Source organism: Candoia aspera, chromosome 3 (genome assembly GCF_035149785.1).
Source record: "Candoia aspera isolate rCanAsp1 chromosome 3, rCanAsp1.hap2, whole genome shotgun sequence".
NCBI classification, from domain to species: Eukaryota; Metazoa; Chordata; class Lepidosauria; order Squamata; family Boidae; genus Candoia; species Candoia aspera.
In genome coordinates, this window is record NC_086155.1 from 110,475,153 (window position 1) to 110,492,525 (window position 17,373).

General features: G+C 37.2%; 2 protein-coding genes across 3 annotated transcripts in view; both read left to right on the forward strand.

The window, feature by feature from the left end:
- The first annotated feature begins 913 nt into the window (after positions 1–913).
- On the forward strand, positions 914–13,571 carry LOC134493799 (mitotic-spindle organizing protein 2-like). Its single transcript, XM_063298579.1, has 4 exons — positions 914–1,093; positions 4,376–4,494; positions 10,088–10,225; positions 13,288–13,571. Exons 1-4 carry the CDS (start codon positions 942–944, stop codon positions 13,428–13,430), a joined length of 552 nt encoding a protein of 183 aa, XP_063154649.1. The 5' UTR covers positions 914–941; the 3' UTR covers positions 13,431–13,571.
- Positions 13,572–16,415: 2,844 nt separating this feature from the next.
- Positions 16,416–17,373, forward strand: part of HMGCS2 (3-hydroxy-3-methylglutaryl-CoA synthase 2) — a 28,515-nt gene continuing 27,557 nt past the window's right edge. The window contains exon 1 of one of the 2 annotated variants that reach the window (XM_063298578.1): positions 16,416–16,762. In XM_063298578.1, coding sequence (XP_063154648.1) covers positions 16,653–16,762 — 110 coding nt within the window. In that variant the 5' untranslated portion in view covers positions 16,416–16,652. The remainder of the gene's footprint in view (positions 16,763–17,373) is intronic. The other variant, XM_063298577.1, reaches the window with a different exon arrangement.

Consider the following 17,373-nt stretch of genomic DNA (forward strand, 5'->3'; position numbering starts at 1 on the left):
TGGATTAGCACTGATAAACTGGATAAAAAAGACCAACCAAGCAAACAATGCCAACAAGAACTCGACTGCAGTCATAACTAGGAGCAAAATACTACTGAAGTCATTGAGCTTCTGTCTAGCCAAACATGCTTTTGATGCAGCAGCAGCAGCAGCATGTCTCCCACTTCACAGCTATATCAAAGCCACAGACTTTGGTATTCAAGGGAAAGTACTGTAAATCTCAGCCTAGGAACTTGTCAGCTTAGAAGCTAAGCAAGACTGGGCCTAGTTAGTACTTGAATCAGAGATCTCCGTACCTTTATTTTAACTTATTTATCTAACTTATTTAAGTATTTCATTTTACTTTAAATAAAAGTAAGGTACAGTTAGGTAATGAACCCCTGGCATCAACCTCGACTCCTGTTCACTATTGGACACAACCACACAGTGCTTTTGGCCACAGTACAGAAGTGTTTGCTATCATCTTTTCCTGGCATGATTTCTGACTTTCCAGGCAAATAAACTGCACACTTAGTTCTTGAAAAGGCGTCTTTACAGCACCAGGACGGAGATACGAATCAGGTCAGGAGAATTTCAAGGGTCACAGAGAAAAAAGGCCCAAAGGAGTTGCCGTTAGAAAGAGCCCAAGTGGATGAAGCCTGCTCAGACACCATGGCAGGTGAATGGACCGTTGACATAGAACACATAGCGATAGGAGGGGGATGTGATCTGAAAGTGAAGCGCTCCATGTTGCTACATTTTTCATCAGCTACCGTCGGTCGTGTTCTACTTAAGAGTGAAGAAGAGGCGCCGAAGGAGAAAAGTCCAACTTCAGACCACGGAATGATAACTACGGTTTAGGTCTACGGGCTTTCCAGAAAACTACAAGTCCCTGCATTCCTCATCAAATAAAAGCCATCCCGAGATGCCTTGCGCGCGGAACTGAACGTGCGGCCTTTGGGATGTCGGGTCCGGTGATGGACGCGGGAGGGCTACTGAAGGGGGCCGCAGCCGTAGGATCGCGAGCTCGACGGAAGCTTCTTACGGCGGAAGAGGCGGAACTATTTGAACTTGCGCAGGCAGCGGGGAGCGGCATTGACCCGGAAGTGTTTAAGTGAGTGATGGGGGGCTGAGATCGCTGTAGCCTCGGGGTTTTGGAAACTTGCGGCCTTTGCTTTGTTACGAACTGCAGGGTTGGTATTTCATCCCCTTTCCCTCCCCTCCACAAGGAAATGGATGGAAGATAGCGGTGGGGGACCGTTCCACGCACCTAGACTATAGTTGCGAAACCATTTACTTTAATTTGCTTTCTTCTCTGTAGTTTATAGCATTGGACCCTCCTGAAGAGGTGTTGTGTCAGCCGTTCTCTCTGACCATTTCCGGTCATTATAACCTGCATTTATAACCCTAGCCTGCATAACACGGTGCCTTGAAGTTCCTATTTCTCCGACTACAATTCAGTGTGGGGATAATAAAAAGCAATAAAACTTGTATGAGGCCCAGCTAGTAATATGATATTATCAATAAACTGAAGGTGAAGGTCAGTTGGATTCTCAGAGAATATTGTGATTTTTAATTGAATCTACATATAATCATTAGGTTACAAATCACACGGAGCTTTAACGATAATGGATTTGACAACTTTGTGGCATTGTTGTGATGAAAAATCATGGATCCAAGGCATGTATTCTAATGCTTTCCATTGGTATTTACATGGCATTCACTAAAAACTTCCATTTGATCACAGACCATGCTTGTCTTCGTTATTTTTGATGCTGCCATAACATACAGACATGGATCCAATGCATGGATCAACTTGATTCCACATACTTTAATCCAAATGATACCCTTGTCAAATAACCACCCAGAGTCCCTTTTTCGGGAGAGATGGGCAGTGATAGAAATTTGAAAAATAAATAACATCACATCACATCTCTTTCTAATTGTTAGATATAAAAATAATGAAAACCCGGACCAGAGATCTCTGAAAAGGCACCTACTTTATTTGAGCGGTTTGCAAAGCGTGGTGGGCACCTCGACCAGGCTATGCAGAGTCTGATTGAAAGGAGAGATGCCACACCCAAAATTACAAATACACACTTTCTTATACCTTTCCCTGTCCAGCCCCCCCCCCTTTTCTGGCCTGTTTCCCCATTGGCTGGGTACTCTCAGACGCACAATCTTCCGACCGCCTCATCCCCTGGACCCCTCTATCTTATTTTGCTTACGCTTGTAAAAGCCTCATTTTGAAACATTTTAAACATTCCAAGGTTTTTTGATGATGTTCTTATCACACATATGGCATATGTCTCCTCTGTTGGTCAGTGTTAGGCTACAAGACATCTGAAGGCTAAGCTTTTAATTAGGCCCATTTCTTCCCTTCGTTCCTTTTGAAAGTGTTCTAAGTTGTTACCTTATTTGTAAGCCTGCCAGTTTACACCTCATCTTGAAACACTCCAAGCGCTCCAAGGCTTTTACACATTTAAATCTTTACCTGTGTTAGTTCTTATCATTTGATGAGTTTTCCCCACTATCTCCTTCTGTCTTCGTGTTAGTTTAATTATTTAACATTGTGTTACTTACTAGCTTGAACTTTGCTATTAACTAATATTAGTATTTACACCTTAAAATCTCCCCCAACCAAGATCTATATGTATTGCCTTATATGGCTATATATATGTAGATCTTCATTATTTCTTTACAAATTGTATTTTTCCATATCTTACATAATGATCTGAGCTCAAGAACCACAGAACCAATGATCTTAGGCAATAACCTGGTTTAAAAATGTGCCTCTGAAAGAGTAATTCTCTTGATTTTCCATCCTTCTTATATAGAATCTGCCTGAATTGTATGCATAAATTGTACCAGGAAAAAGATGGATCCAGTATGTAACCTTGACATAAATATTAGTGCAGCATTTCATCTTCAAAAGGAAAAAGGCGGTTTGAGGCACACATGTGGCATCTGTTGGCAGCTCCTAAAATCAAACTTACTTTTCCTGAGATCACATTGCTACTGTGGAAGGCAGCCTCCAAGTTCTAGAAAAAGACACAGCTAATTTAAAGAACTGTTGATGAGTACTACTTGAGTGCTCCTGCATTCTCCGAAGCATCTTTTATCTTTTGTATCCAAAACAGTGCACAGTAAATCTGCACACTGCAGATATATATATATCAATTTAAGAATAAAGGCATGTGAGTTTACATAATAGATTCAAATAGGTCCTTCCATCTTCACCTTTCCTTTCACTCTCTGAATGTTTAGAATATGATACTTAGCAAGTCCCAATGTCCTTGGACTCAACCATGAAAATATGGTTTAGTGGTTTCAGGTGGATTTTTTATTAAAAATGGAAAGTCATAGATCTTTTACTTTTCCCTGCAAATTTGTAAATGAACACATATTTTCAAAACAGTTAAAAAACCAAGAGGTATAGTCCCAGTGATGGGCAAGACAACCCCCGTTGATCAGATTATATTGTAATCATGGGCTTGCAATTGTTTTAGAGTTCAATACACAGTGTGTATCCCTACCCCCATGATATTATATCAAAGATAGAGAAATGCTGTTTTAAAGAAGTGAATGATACTTCACAAGGACTCCTTGTGACTGAAGGGGTGGTCTATGCTTTCACTGGAGAGAATTTTGGTGTATTGTGCTAGATTCCATCATAGCTTTAGCTGCCATAAATCATATAAAGGAGCCCAAATACTTGCCAGCATGCAAGTATTATGAGTCTGAAAAGCAATGGAGATTTGCCACTATGTTGAGCATAGAAACCATTGAGTTGTTCGATTGCTGCATGGTGTATGCCTAATAAATAAATAAAATGGGGAAATGGTGGAAGTTTGTTCTCTCTTATTTTTGTGAGAAAGGGTTAGGTATGTGTGTTCAACAGCCCTGAGAAGGAAACAAAGCATTCAGTTCCTGGCAAGCAAACACCAGTCAGTTATTCTCTAGAAAGGGTAATTGCTTCTTGACTGGTGGTTCTCTGCAAGAACTAGCCTCTGAAATCTATAAACTTTACTCATTCTTATGGTATTACCAACAGGTATGGAAATAGTCAAAACAGCATAAGTCAATCTCAGATACAGTTTAAACTGGATTCAGAAGGGGTGGTGGTGGAAAGGCTGGTTACCTGGGAAAATCCCCAAATATATTATTGCATGAAATAAAACTTGAGCTGGAAAGAACACTTTTTGTTTCTATATTCCTGGGGTGGAGTTCCCAATCATATTTATATTCAAGTCCTAGAGTACTCTATCAATTCTTTTAGGCACGTTATTTTTATTCAACAAGCCAGAAACAAGGTATTCCAAGTAATCAAGAAATCTTTTTTGCAAATAATAGAAATGCCAGTATTACATTCCTAAACTCTATTTTCCCTCCTTAGGATCCTGCTGGACCTTCTGCGCATGAATGTGGCACCTTTGGCTGTCTTCCAGATGTTGCGTTCCATGTGTGCTGGGCAGAGATTAGTTAGTACTGAGGCTACTCCTGATACAGCACGAGGTCAGTGGTGCCCCCTGGATCTTTGGGAGATTACTTATATAATAGTTTAATCATTTTCCTTTGGCAAGTATTCCGCAGACCCAGTAGAGTTATAGTAATTTTTAATGTCCTAATATTCTTGACCTGAGACAGCATTCTAGTAATACTAAGTGTTGGACTGTTAATATCTATATTTTTAAAGCAAGCCACTTTGTCCATGTGGTTGGAATTAAAATTTACAAAATCTTTTTTGTTTTTGTTTTGTTTTGTTTCATTCTTCAGTCTCTTCTGGTATTTACCAACAGTATAAGTTGCATTCATTTCTTGAAAAATCATTCATCAAAATTTATGCTTTTTTAAAAAACTAATTTCCAATCTCGGTTTATTACATTCTAAGTGTGCATTTATAAATTCTAGATAGTGTTCTTTCTCTAGGTAACTTATCACTAAGAGCATATAGGACTGCCATATGTTGTATCAGATCATTGAACTATCCATCTCAGTATTATCTTTGCTGATTGGTTCAACTCATCCAGAGTTTGGACCTAATTTTTTCTGAGCCAAATCTGGAGTTGCCAGAGGTAGCTCCTTCTATATACAGATAGTTCTTGTTTAACGACTGCCTTGTTTTGCGACCATTTGCAGTTACCATGGTGATAAAAAGGTAACATTGCAACCAATCCTCACATTTATGACTTTTGGAGGTCTGTAAAGCAATGGAAAACTGAAGGAAGATTGTAAGCATACTCATGGTTTCACTTAGCAACTGCTTCACGTAATGACCAAATTGCCAGTACCAATGTAGTCGCTAAATGAGGACTACCTGTACAAAGTATACGTTGTGAAGTCCTTGGTGCTCTCTGAGCCTTGTTTTCTTGCAGATGCTTCATTGCCAGACTAGGTTTTCGCACTGAAGATGTTGCCTAGTCTGGCAATGAAACGTCTGCAAGAAAACAGCCAGGCTCAGAGAGCACCAAGGACTCCACAATTCAACCCTGAGCTACAAATATTCTCTTTGAAAGTATATATTACTAAGCTACCATTGACTTGGCATGTTTTCAATTAAGTATAACAATAGAAGTAGTGCAATTTTACAGTCTTATGTTGCTTTCTCACTAAAAATTAACCAGACTTTCTGGAGGTAAGGTCTTCTAATTTAAATAATGGTTATTTCATTAATATGCAGCCACAGACTTCTGTTGCATTATAGATTGTGCTTTGTAGGCATGAGTCAGGACAACTGAAATCATTGTAACAAAGAAATATTTATTCCTCTTGTTACTCAAATCAGATCTTTATTACGGTCATAGACCAGCATAATCCTCTTGTTACTGTTCCTCTATAGTTCTCTCTCTATTCCTGTTCAGCAACAAACCTTCTGCCTGTTTCATTTTAGAATGGTAGCTGCTAACAATCATGAGTGTTAGTAGAAAAGAGCACATTTGAATAGGTAATTCATATCAGGGTTACCTTTGTTGTTAACTTAGGCTCCTTCACAGCATTTGTAACAAAGATTGTCCTTGGCACTGCATATATCATCCAATGCTTCTGTAGTTTCTGGCTTAGTGTCATTCAGAAGAAGAGCAGTAAGGTGACATGATCAAATGGGGGTATGCTGCTGACGTGAGGTTTTAAACAGCAAAAACATGACATTATGGTAGAAACTGTACAGTAGTAAGGTCAAATGTTCAGGCATTAAAACTGAACAGGAGAAAGTAGAAATCCAGTTTAGTCAACAGGGAACAAGCTTGCAAGAACAGGGGTAGATGAAACAACAGGCTGTTTGCTGTGTTTTCTTTCAGCGGCTCCTCTCAGTTACATCTCCGAACATTTGTGTTAGTCCTTGTATGGAATTCTTGGTGCTCTCTGAGCTTGGTTGTTTGCTTGCAGTTGTTTCATTACCCAATTCAGTAACATCATCAGTGCAAGCACTAGTTAGGTAATGAAACAACTGCAAGCAAACAACCAAGCTCAGAGAGCACCAAGAATTCCACAGTTCAACCCTGAGCTACATATATTCTCTCCTGTTAGTCTGTGTCTTACTTTTTCTGACATTTATTGCTATAAACTGCAACATGAGATTATCCCCCCAAGTGTCATCATTCCTAGTAAGGTCTCACATAAACACTGTTGAATTTATTCTGAGAGGGTTTTTCTCTTATTACTTGTGAAATCTCTGATACCACATCTGTGAAACTAGTGGTATTAAAATAGAATTCTGACCATATGTCATACTGTTCACTTACTCCCCATTCCTATATAACCCTTTCCACACCCCCACTACAGTCCTCATTTTTTTCCAAGTTGAAAAACTACAGTAAGGTCTAAAAAAACTAGAGTGAGTTCTAATAGAACCTCAGGCTAAATTCATACAACATCAAAAATGGCTGTGTTTTAACAAACCTTGGTTAAGCAAACCTTGGCTTAGGATAATACATAAAGGGTGTCCTTTCTGATAGTGGAGTATACTGCTGCTGCCCCTATTAGGTTGCTCCTTGCTATAAGAAACCTCTGACTTAAATTAAAGGCACATCAGTATGTCTAAGAAAGCAAAACTGTTTTTTCAGGAAAAATGTTTTGGGTGGAGTGAAGAGTTTGAGAAGCAAGTGTAAGAGAAGCACTTTACCTTTTTCTTGCTGCTTCTCTATGCTACCCCCCACCCCAAACAGCTCCATATGTATGATAAAAAGAAAATCACCTTCCAGTTTAATTTTTATTGGTGACTTACAGAAACATATCTATTCAGTTTTCTGGGTATGATAGAAAGAGGCTTGCCATTACCTTTAAAAAATTTCCCAATCAAGATAGTTCATATATTGTCCCCCAAAAGTGTGTACCGAGACTTAAGTAGGAAAATGATTAAGTATTTCCTTAACTGACTGTCCACTCTAAACTGTGGCCCCAGACTTACAGTAACATTCAGTATTCAGTTGCATTCTTCTTGTAAATCATTCTTCCTCAACCCAGTACTGTACCCTACATAGGTACTAGATTAAAATTTTCATCATCCTCAACCAATGGTATGCTACTTGGAGGTATTGTAATTCAATATCATCAGAGAGCAATGCATTAGAAGATTTTATTCAATCTTGGAAAATCCTGGAAAACTGGAATCCTATCAGCTGCTAATGAATGTATGGATTTTGAAAAATATTTAAGCTAGTGGGCATTGTCACATCTTATGGTATTGAATTTCATAAATCAGTTATGTGTGTTACATAGAAGTACTTTAAAAGAAATCAAATATCCATAGTTTTCTCCAACAGAACCACAGCAATATACGGCGACAATATTTTAGTTGTGGCAATGGAATAGATTATATATTAATTTCCCAGAGTTTCTGTACTGATAAAGTCTGAATTGCAATTGCTATTGTTGCCCATAAATTTAGTTTAGAGAGGTGTTCTGGTGCTCCTTGGATTTCATCTAGTGTTTAATAATCATTAATTATATATTATTTTTATATTGATTATATATTGACATATATAACATTTGTATCTTGTCTTTCTAGTGTGTACACATCACTCAGAATGATTGTCCTTTGCAAATTTACCCATCTTCCTGTTCACCTCTGACTATAGATAATTTATGATGCAATCAAATGTGTTCCATTCAAAATTTTATATTAAGCATTTCATGAATTATAACATTGACCCAATGTTTGAAACATAAAGTCCATTCACCAACCACCATGGGAACCTTTAAACTTGCTAGGGCTCCCTGCCACTGACCTTAAGCTAGTTGTTTTTGAATAAAACACTTTTTAAGAGAGCTTATTATATTATAGATGGAAGTTTAGTTCTGCCACCTATAACTTGAATTGGGTTTTTAATCATGTAATATATCAGTTAGTTTACTAATGCCAGAATGTTTTGATAACCAATATTGCTTTATGTATGGTCACACTTAAAATTTAATTAATTGTCACTGTTTTGTAAACTTTATATTTTAGTCTGATTTTTCCACTTAAAATATGTCTATCCTCAAGCTAAATTCAACTTTCAACTCAGGATAGCATTGCAGTTATCTGATACTATACTCCAATGTTTCTCAACCTTGGCAACTTTAACTTCAACTTCCAGAATGGATTATATCTAACACTGAACAGACGCATTTCCTGGTTAGGTAGGTAGGTAGGTAGGTATTTAAGAAGGACAGAATCAAGAAGGAAAGTACAAAAGAAAAACAAAAAGAAAAAAAGATTTGAAAGCAATGTAAGATAGAGTAAAAATTTTGAAGTACATTAGTTTAGTGCTGCAGACTTCAGAAGAATATTAAAATGCTTTATGTAAGCCACTGAGAGCTTCTTGATTGTGGCAAGATAGGAATATGGTAAATAAACTTAAGTCAATATTCAATAATTAACAACAATAGGCAGTATAATATGAATCATGTCAGAATAAAGAATTAACAAAGGTTTCTGTGTAATCTAAGAATTCTATCCTTATTTAGCTTGCCATCCTTCATAGAGGGACTTATATATAATTTTGCATGTGCACTTCTTGTTGCTTTCTTCTCTTCAACCTGGTATCCAAATATGTAAGGGAGCAGTTTTCAGGTTGTGCATGCAAGAGATAGCATTAAGAAACTTTTCTACTGACCAGAACATATCACCAGTAAAATAAAGTAACTGGCTGCAATTGTTATTGTTGTTGCTACACAAGACTAACACTTTTGTTTAGGCTTTATGTGCTCCAAAGCTTTTGGAATTTCATTAATTCATTTATATTTCCTTTGGTATAGCATATACAGTAAATTTGCCTATGAAGAGGAAGATCTAGTTTGAAGGCATTAGCTTTAATTGTGCATAAGCCTGTCTTTACCTTTATGTAACAATTATTAAAATATTTTTTGCAGAGGGGGGCTGTTATTTTACACTACTGCATTTAATCAGAGCAAAGCAGTATGATCAGTTTACACAGTGTAGAGACATTTAAACTCCTATAATGCACCCCCTCAGAGTGCTTTATACTTGCAATTAATTACGTGTGCTTTTTTTATTTAGTGCTAAGTGTTCTGGGGGTATATTAGTAGGAATGAATTTTGAACTTCTTCTGGCAAAAATCTTCTCTTTGATTATTGCCCAGCCTTTATTGGATCAGACTGTGCTAAGATTGCAGCAATGGAGTCAGGGCATTTCCTTGGCCTTGAGCTGTAAGCTAAACCCTAGCCTCATTACATATGGAGCAGGAGAACTACCATTCACTTTACTGATTTCGCTCTCATTGTATAATATACCATTAAGGATGACTTTGAAATACATATATTGCAGAGGTGTTTTACAAAAATTAATATCATGCACAAAATATATTTGTGGCATTCCAAAATTATTTCAAAAATGTAACAGACGAACTTGATAGAGCAGCTGGCTAGCTAGCTCCCATTTTCTCCTAAATACTTCAAGTTGATTAGAACATCTTATTCTTGTACTTGGATCTACAGTTTTCCACTGTATGAACTGCATATCTGTAAAAACAAACCACCACCAAAAATCAATAGTGGTACCTGATGTAATAGCATTTAAAGTATGTAAATATAGATTCACGAGTTTGTTTTTGTGTCTCTACAGCCATGTGGTGTTTCTAATTTGTTTCTGTGTCTCTCTTTGAATTAGAGCCCCCAATTGTGTCCGCCAAGGCCAGTAAAATCCCTGCACCACTCTCATTTTCCTCTGTCCTCCGACCTCCACGAGTGAGAGTCCCCAAGGCTGTGGTCTACAGTCCTGCTGCAGCTTGCTCGCCTCTCTCTCAAGGTCCCCCTGGCTCTTTCCAGTTTTCTTGCTGCCTGTTCTCTCCTTTTGCAGGTTGTGTGTGTTAGTTACCTACTGGGTTTTAGGGCAGTCTTGAGAAAGGAAAGTGATTCTCTTGCCTTCAGATCTGAAGAGTTCTTACTTGGACTAAGAACTCTTGATTTCAGCAGAACTTGCTTCCAAGTAAATGTACTCATTATTTTAACTTACACATTCTGAACACTGCAAGTAATATTTATTCCTATTCTAATTATTTTTCAATGCTGGATATTATGGTTAAATAAAAAGGTTGGGGAACCCAGTATACTTTTATCAGGATATATTATGGGTATGCAAAACGTTTCAAATTTGAAACAGCTTTTTAGAGTTTAAAGCAGGTTATTTTGAATTACAAACTTAGAATAGTTCTGGTAAGGTTGGAGCAGTCTTGGAATGCTTCTGGTAAGGTGGAAACAGCTGTTGAGAGTTTCAACTCCAAAATGGGGGTTCTTTTAACTCAAAATATTTTGTACACCACTAGTACATGTCTCTAAATATACCATCTTTGCAGGACTGCATCCTTGGGAATTATGACTAAAAGTTCCCTGTGTTTTCTGAAAGGAGTTTTACAACCGCACATAACTGTAGCACCAAGTAGGAAATGGCATGCAAATTTAGCATTGCTAATCTGGATCATGCTGATTCTATTACCTGATTTAGATCAAGTACAGAATGTTTTGTCTATCTGGCACTGTAAATCCCTCCAGGCATTTGAAAATGTTTAGATATATACTGTTTAACCTTTTTGTTGAAGAATCTGTTTCACCTAGTACATTAGGCTGCAAGATATGTTTCTGTGGCTGAGTTATTTTTCTGAGATATATAAATCGAATGAATGAATGAATGAATATTTGTACTATGTCTCTTCCATCATCATGTTGAGCTTTCATCAGGTTTTTGCATCAAGATATTGTGTTGATCCTTGGCTTTCACAATTCTGACTTGTAGGCTTTGTGACACCTGAATGAAATGTTCTTGATCAATTGGGGCACATTTTACAACATGCATTTTGTGGAATATCCTATTTTAAATATATGGTATTGACTTTTTATTCCCAAAATATTGGCTTGTTCTTTTCTGAGAAACTTACTCTACCCTATCTCATTCTGCCACTACTACAGTTAGCAAATTGCAGGAGCTGCTAGTTTCTTCTGCATGCAGAAGACAATGCAGCATTTTCTACTAATGACAAATACCTGGGACAGAAAATGTTCTTTGAGGAATCAGATCAGTATGGACTACCCTTTCCAAAAATTCATGGAGATTACTGATTTAAATACTTGCCCTATGATTGTTGTATCTGAGGAAAGCTCTGTCATTTTGGTAAGGTATCTGGCAATTTTGTATGCGTACAGGAGAGAATGCTGGTAAGAGATCTGGATGGTATAAAAAGTGTGAGATATCTGGAGGAAGTCTGAAAAGTATAAAGATTTTTTTCAAAACATTGATACTTGGAAAGGATCAATCCTTGCTGTGAGATTTAGATTTGTGGGACTGGATTTTAACAAATTTAACATAAGAGGTTCAAATAAGAGAGAAAAACAGCCAAGTTCAAGATTATTACAACTCTTGGTGAAATTATCATGTGACAGAAGTGACCCAGAAAGTTCTAACTTCCATTAAGGAGATAGTGTGAAAAGATGTATTATTTCTGCCCATATCCTTATTTTCAAAGCTGGAAGCCAGAATTGGCTTGTGAAACTGCTACTTTCTGCTACTTTCTAACCATTTCCTGGTGATAGTCCAGTGCTGACCTGAGATATCTTGGCCATATAAGGCATACATCTAGAGGACAGACACTTTCAAAGATGCATTGAACAATACTAAACTGGCTTAAAATTAATTAATGGAGTAATTCAAATGTACTTGCGTGCCAACAAGCTCTGTGGTACCATTTAAGAATATCATTTTTGTTAGAGTTCTTTGAGTACATATTCATTAAATATTATAAAAGCCAAGGGCTTTGAATATCATAATATCATTGATAGAAAGAAACACCATCTTTTTTCTTTTACTCCTAATTCTTAATTTGGAAATCAGAGATCTAAACCATGAACTATTGCAACATTGTGAAAGATCCAAACTATTATTGGGAGAATAACATTTTATCTTAACAAAATAGTAGATTTTGGAAAAACATTTGTTGAAGTTGGACCTACAGGGAGAAATTGGCACATTTATTAAAAGAGGACCAAAACTTGGACCCACTAATAATTGAAATACGCATTTTAACCTTTGACTAAAGATGTTCTGGTTATAATGCTAAATTAAATGGATTAAAGGTTAGAGTCTTCTTTACATCAACTAGAGGATTTTGGAATTTGGGTAGCAGAATTATTTTACGAAGTAATTTTCCCTACATTAAAAAACAATGAACTCTATTGTATAATTGCACTACTGTACATGCTGCTGTCAGCGAAATAGTTCGGCTCTGGAAAAGTCATGCGATGTTACACTGATTGCCAAAATATATAATTCATTTTTATTCCAAGAATAAAAAGCACATTTTGTGAGTAGGGAGAAATTCACTAGAGGTCTTCAAAGAAAGGGTGGATCATCATCTGTCAGAGATGCTTTAGTGAAGCCTCCACCAAGCAGTGGTTTGGATTACACTCATGATTTCTATGGTCTCTTCCGACTCTGTGATTCTGCAGACTTTTAAGAAAAGGACAGAGTTTGGAAAAGGCTGAAAGAAGTTCTGTTCATCTTCACCTGCTCAGCAGTTGATGATGTGAGGTGCAGGTCAGTAAGTTTGGTTATGCTATTAAATATTCCTTGTTTTCAGCAATGGGTCTTAGGAAGACAGACCTGATCTGTATTGATTTGGATAATTCAGCTATTGTTAGAGTCTGGTTTAGTATATTTTTAGTCTTAAATACTGTGAGCTTGTAGCTTGTGACCATGTAAGGAACTTGTTAAATTTATATCTCCAGATACATTTCAGAATTGTTTTTAATTTCAGCAACCCTAGCAGTTGATAGGTTGGTCATAATAAATCTCTGAACTTAGCCTTTCTTTTCCTCCAGGGAGAGCCAGAACCATTTCTACAGCAGCTGGGAACCAAGCTGCGTCAGAGCATAGCAACCGAGAAGGATCTGGTCAACGAGTACCACGGCAGCCAAGTGCCAGCAGGCTGCAGAAGACTGGGTGTCCTGTAAAAAATACATAGATACTTAGACAATGGCTAAAAAATTGTTCTGATGTTCCAAAATGTCCAACATTGCTCATTCCAAGAAAGCCAGTGTCTAGAATGTTACGGAAAGTCCTAACCATTAAAGAATATAATGAACCTGTCCAAATTATTATTTTTTTAAAATTTAAATATCAGGCAGTACAGAACATACCGTTTCAGTATTTCTTGTTTTACTATTTATTACTATGTGTTGCTCTGTTATTTCATCAATACGTTGATTTCTATTTGGTTTTGGGGGAATTTAATTTTTAAAATTAAGATTTAAAAATCCCTTAATTTGACTCCTAGGGAATCCATGGGCTTATTCAAGGAGCATTTTTGGCAGTAGTACAGAAGCGATTTGCCATTGCCTTCTTCCATGAATGAGTGAATGAATGAATCTCTCTCTCTTCAGTCAAGCCTATAGCTCTGGGATTTTCTGATGGTCTCTCATTCAAGTGCTAACCAAGTCTGACCCTGTTTAGTTTTTCTAAGAACAGCCAAAGTTGGGTAGACACTGCTACTCAGCTGGGCTTTAAAACATGAGTGCCATCTTTCATCCAATAGGTAACCAACCCTAAATCCTGAAATCCTGTGCAGATATTTTTGAGAATAAATTCAGTTGAATTCAATGAGAATTAGGGTTATTTCAATCTGTTACTGCATTCCTGAAACAAATCTATGAAGGAATATGGAGAAAAAATGTAAATGCCATTTTGAGCCCACTGAGCCCCTTAAACATACTAAAGGGCCTTTTTTAAAAAACATTAATTAGAAAGAAAATGACTTTGAACTGACTATATGTACTCTGATCATAATGCTGTCCAGTTAATGTCCTTTTCAAGAAATGCAGTGACTGCATGTTCAGAAGAGAATAAGATTGTCAATGGCTTTATGCTATCCTTAATACAGAGGCTGCATGAATCTGAATAGCACTTGCTGAGGAACAAAAGCAGGAGAGTCCTATACATCCTCACCATAGGATGGATTAGTTTTATAACTGGTGTGATTTCCCTAGTGTTTTCCACAACTAGTTTCATTCAGATATTTGGGATACAGCTTCTAGAATTATTGCCACTGCTATCTGTCCCTCACGTAGCCCACTAACAATTAATTTTCCATTTTTGATCTGTGTGAGAAGTTCTTAAATACAAGTAGTCCTTGCTTAATGACCACAATTGGGACCAGAATTTTGGTTGCTAAATGAAGTGGTCATTAGGTGAATCCAACCCAATTTTACAGCCTTTTTTCGCAGCAGTTGTTAAACAAATCACCGTGGGCATTAAGCGAACCCTAACCCATTGATTTTGCTTGCCAGAAGCCAGCCAGGAAGGTTGAAAATGGTGATTATGTGACCACAGTGACACCATGACGGTTGTAAGTGTGTGGGGACTGGTCACAAGTCGTTTTTTCCAGCAATGTCATAAGTCTGAACTGTCACTAAATGAATGGTCATTAAATGAGGACTACCTGTAGTTTTTGTATTCCATGAAGAAGCTTTCTCTCAATCCTTCCCTTTGATGTTTGATGTAGCAGGGGGAGGTTTAAGTTTGGCTACCTTAGAACAGGCATTTGGAGAACTGAGATGATTATGAGGGTTAGATAGAACAAAGGAGCAAGGAGTTCAAAACAGAAGGATTGCAAAAAAAAAGTGTGTTTGTAAGAGATAGTATAATAAAACTAATCAATTTGTAGTATATTTTGAACTATTGCCAACACTCTTTCCTCACCATCATCTGTGGAAAGAACTGCTCACCTGTATTTTTCAGTAATGTGCAGCCCTATTTCTAATGCCTTAAGCCATCTTGTTTCCCCAGCAACTTCAGCAGTATTTTATCTGCTGCTCTGACCTCTCCCCTGCATTTACTCTGCAGCCTTTCACCTGAATTTAAAGTAGTATCTGCTGGCACATTACATTCTGGGAGGCAGTTCCTCACCCCAATTGTCCCCTCCTGCACTGCTGTTTTGAAAGTGTATGTTGCAGACTTAAAATAATAAAGTGAACTGTTGTTTGACTTTGGATGCCTTCTCTACACTAGCTGACAGCTGTACTAAATCAGTGTTTCCTTTGCCTGGAGATACAAGCTATTTAAATGACAATGAAGGCTTGTTCATAGAAATAACATAAATAATTTGATGTCAGACTTTTGCATGCACACATGGCAGTGTTTCAGTCCACTTTGTGGCTGCCTTAGGTGTTCCTTTGATGCCCAGGCCTTTGTTCTGTCAGTTGATCAATATAAGTGATTGGCAACTAAACTTGTCATGGGATTGAGAAATGTGTAGATTGCTTATTTAATAATGATGGTATTTGCTAAATACATAGCAGAGAGACTGATGGCAGAATTACTGTTAGGGATTATTATTTATGCCTCCTTCAAGGTTGGCATAAATAATTTGTTATTATGCAGTAATAACATAATATTGGTGTTAGTCTACAAATTTGGGGGGCAAAGTGGTAGAATAATCAAAATACAATATTAAGATGATCAGCATTTCCGTTTGGGAGATACTTGTTTTGGAAATGCTAGGGATTAAGTTAATTTGGATGTATTATAAACTGTTCTAGGAAGATTTGATTGTGAAGCATGTACTTTCAAAAATAAAATAATAAGCACCATTAAATAAAAGGAGTGTTATAATTTGAATACGTATACATATATGAAGGTCAAAGCTATACTAACTCCTAAATACTAAACCTGTGGGAATTTTTTTGGGTTTTTTTTCTCCTTCAGTTCAAAGCACTTCGGGTGATAAGTGGGAATGAGGAAGTGACCATTTTTCCAGAGTAAATCCTACCTCTAGGTGCTCTTTGCTTCACAGGGAAAATATACTGAAAATACAAAGTTAATACCTTGCAACTAGTTAGAGCTCAGTTATGGACAGGAGAGGATCCAAAGGAAACTGCCCTTCTTGAAGATGGGTTTTTTTTTAGAGAGATTCTAGTCAGGATGAAATGGGAAGGCACCTTGATTGAAGGTGGCCAGGATCTTAGAACCCCCAGAACTGAAAGCTGATGCTTCAAAAAATTGCAAAAGCCTAGTTAGGTCAGTTTGTGTACTGTTACCTGTACTGAGGTATACTATTGGCTGTCATGATAAGAGCAGGAAGGGACTTCCCAGAGCTCTGCAGGGGGCTTAGGTTTTCTTTTAAAAAGCCAGTGCAGCTGGGGAGGCAGTTAGCCCAAAGCTTAGTTGGACTATTTAACCAACTTGGAAAATGTTCCGGCTTTTCAGCCAGACTAAGCAACTGTGCTGCTTGCAGGTGAAACGAACATTGCAGAAACCACTTTGGCCTCTCTCTTTTCCAGCAGTGGTGAAGCAGAACAGGTAAGGAGAAGAAAGAATAGCACTAAAAATGTTGACATCTTCAGCTCTGTAATCAGAGTTTTACTTTTACACAAACTTTTCCAATGATGATCTACCTAGAAAATTTGATAAGGAAATTCTGCTTTAATCATAATTAATATTAGAACAATAGATTAATAAAAGTCTGGGGGGGTGTTATTTTATTTTCTAGAATCACCAGCTACAAATCTGTAAGTGAAAAAAATGCCTCTTAAAACCCTTTTCTCTATGAAACTCATGCACAATCTTTCCAACTTTCATCTTCCATCATGCCTTTAATCCCAATATAAATTTGGTTATTTCTTACAACTTCACTTTGTGAAAGATCATTTGTGAATGTTCATATCTGAATCCTAGAAGAACAATGGAATAAATCATTTAAGGGAATACGGAGAGTCTGATCCATGAGAATGCAAATGTGAGCAAAACTTTTTTCCAGATTATGTAGAGTTTGAATAGCAAGCCCTTTGCTATTCAAACTCTACATAAGAGTTGATAAGCAGAAGCAGTTTGCTCCAAAACTGAACATTTGATGGCATAAAGAGCCACATCAGGGGTCTTACAGTTTATAAAAAAATATTATGAGAAAGACT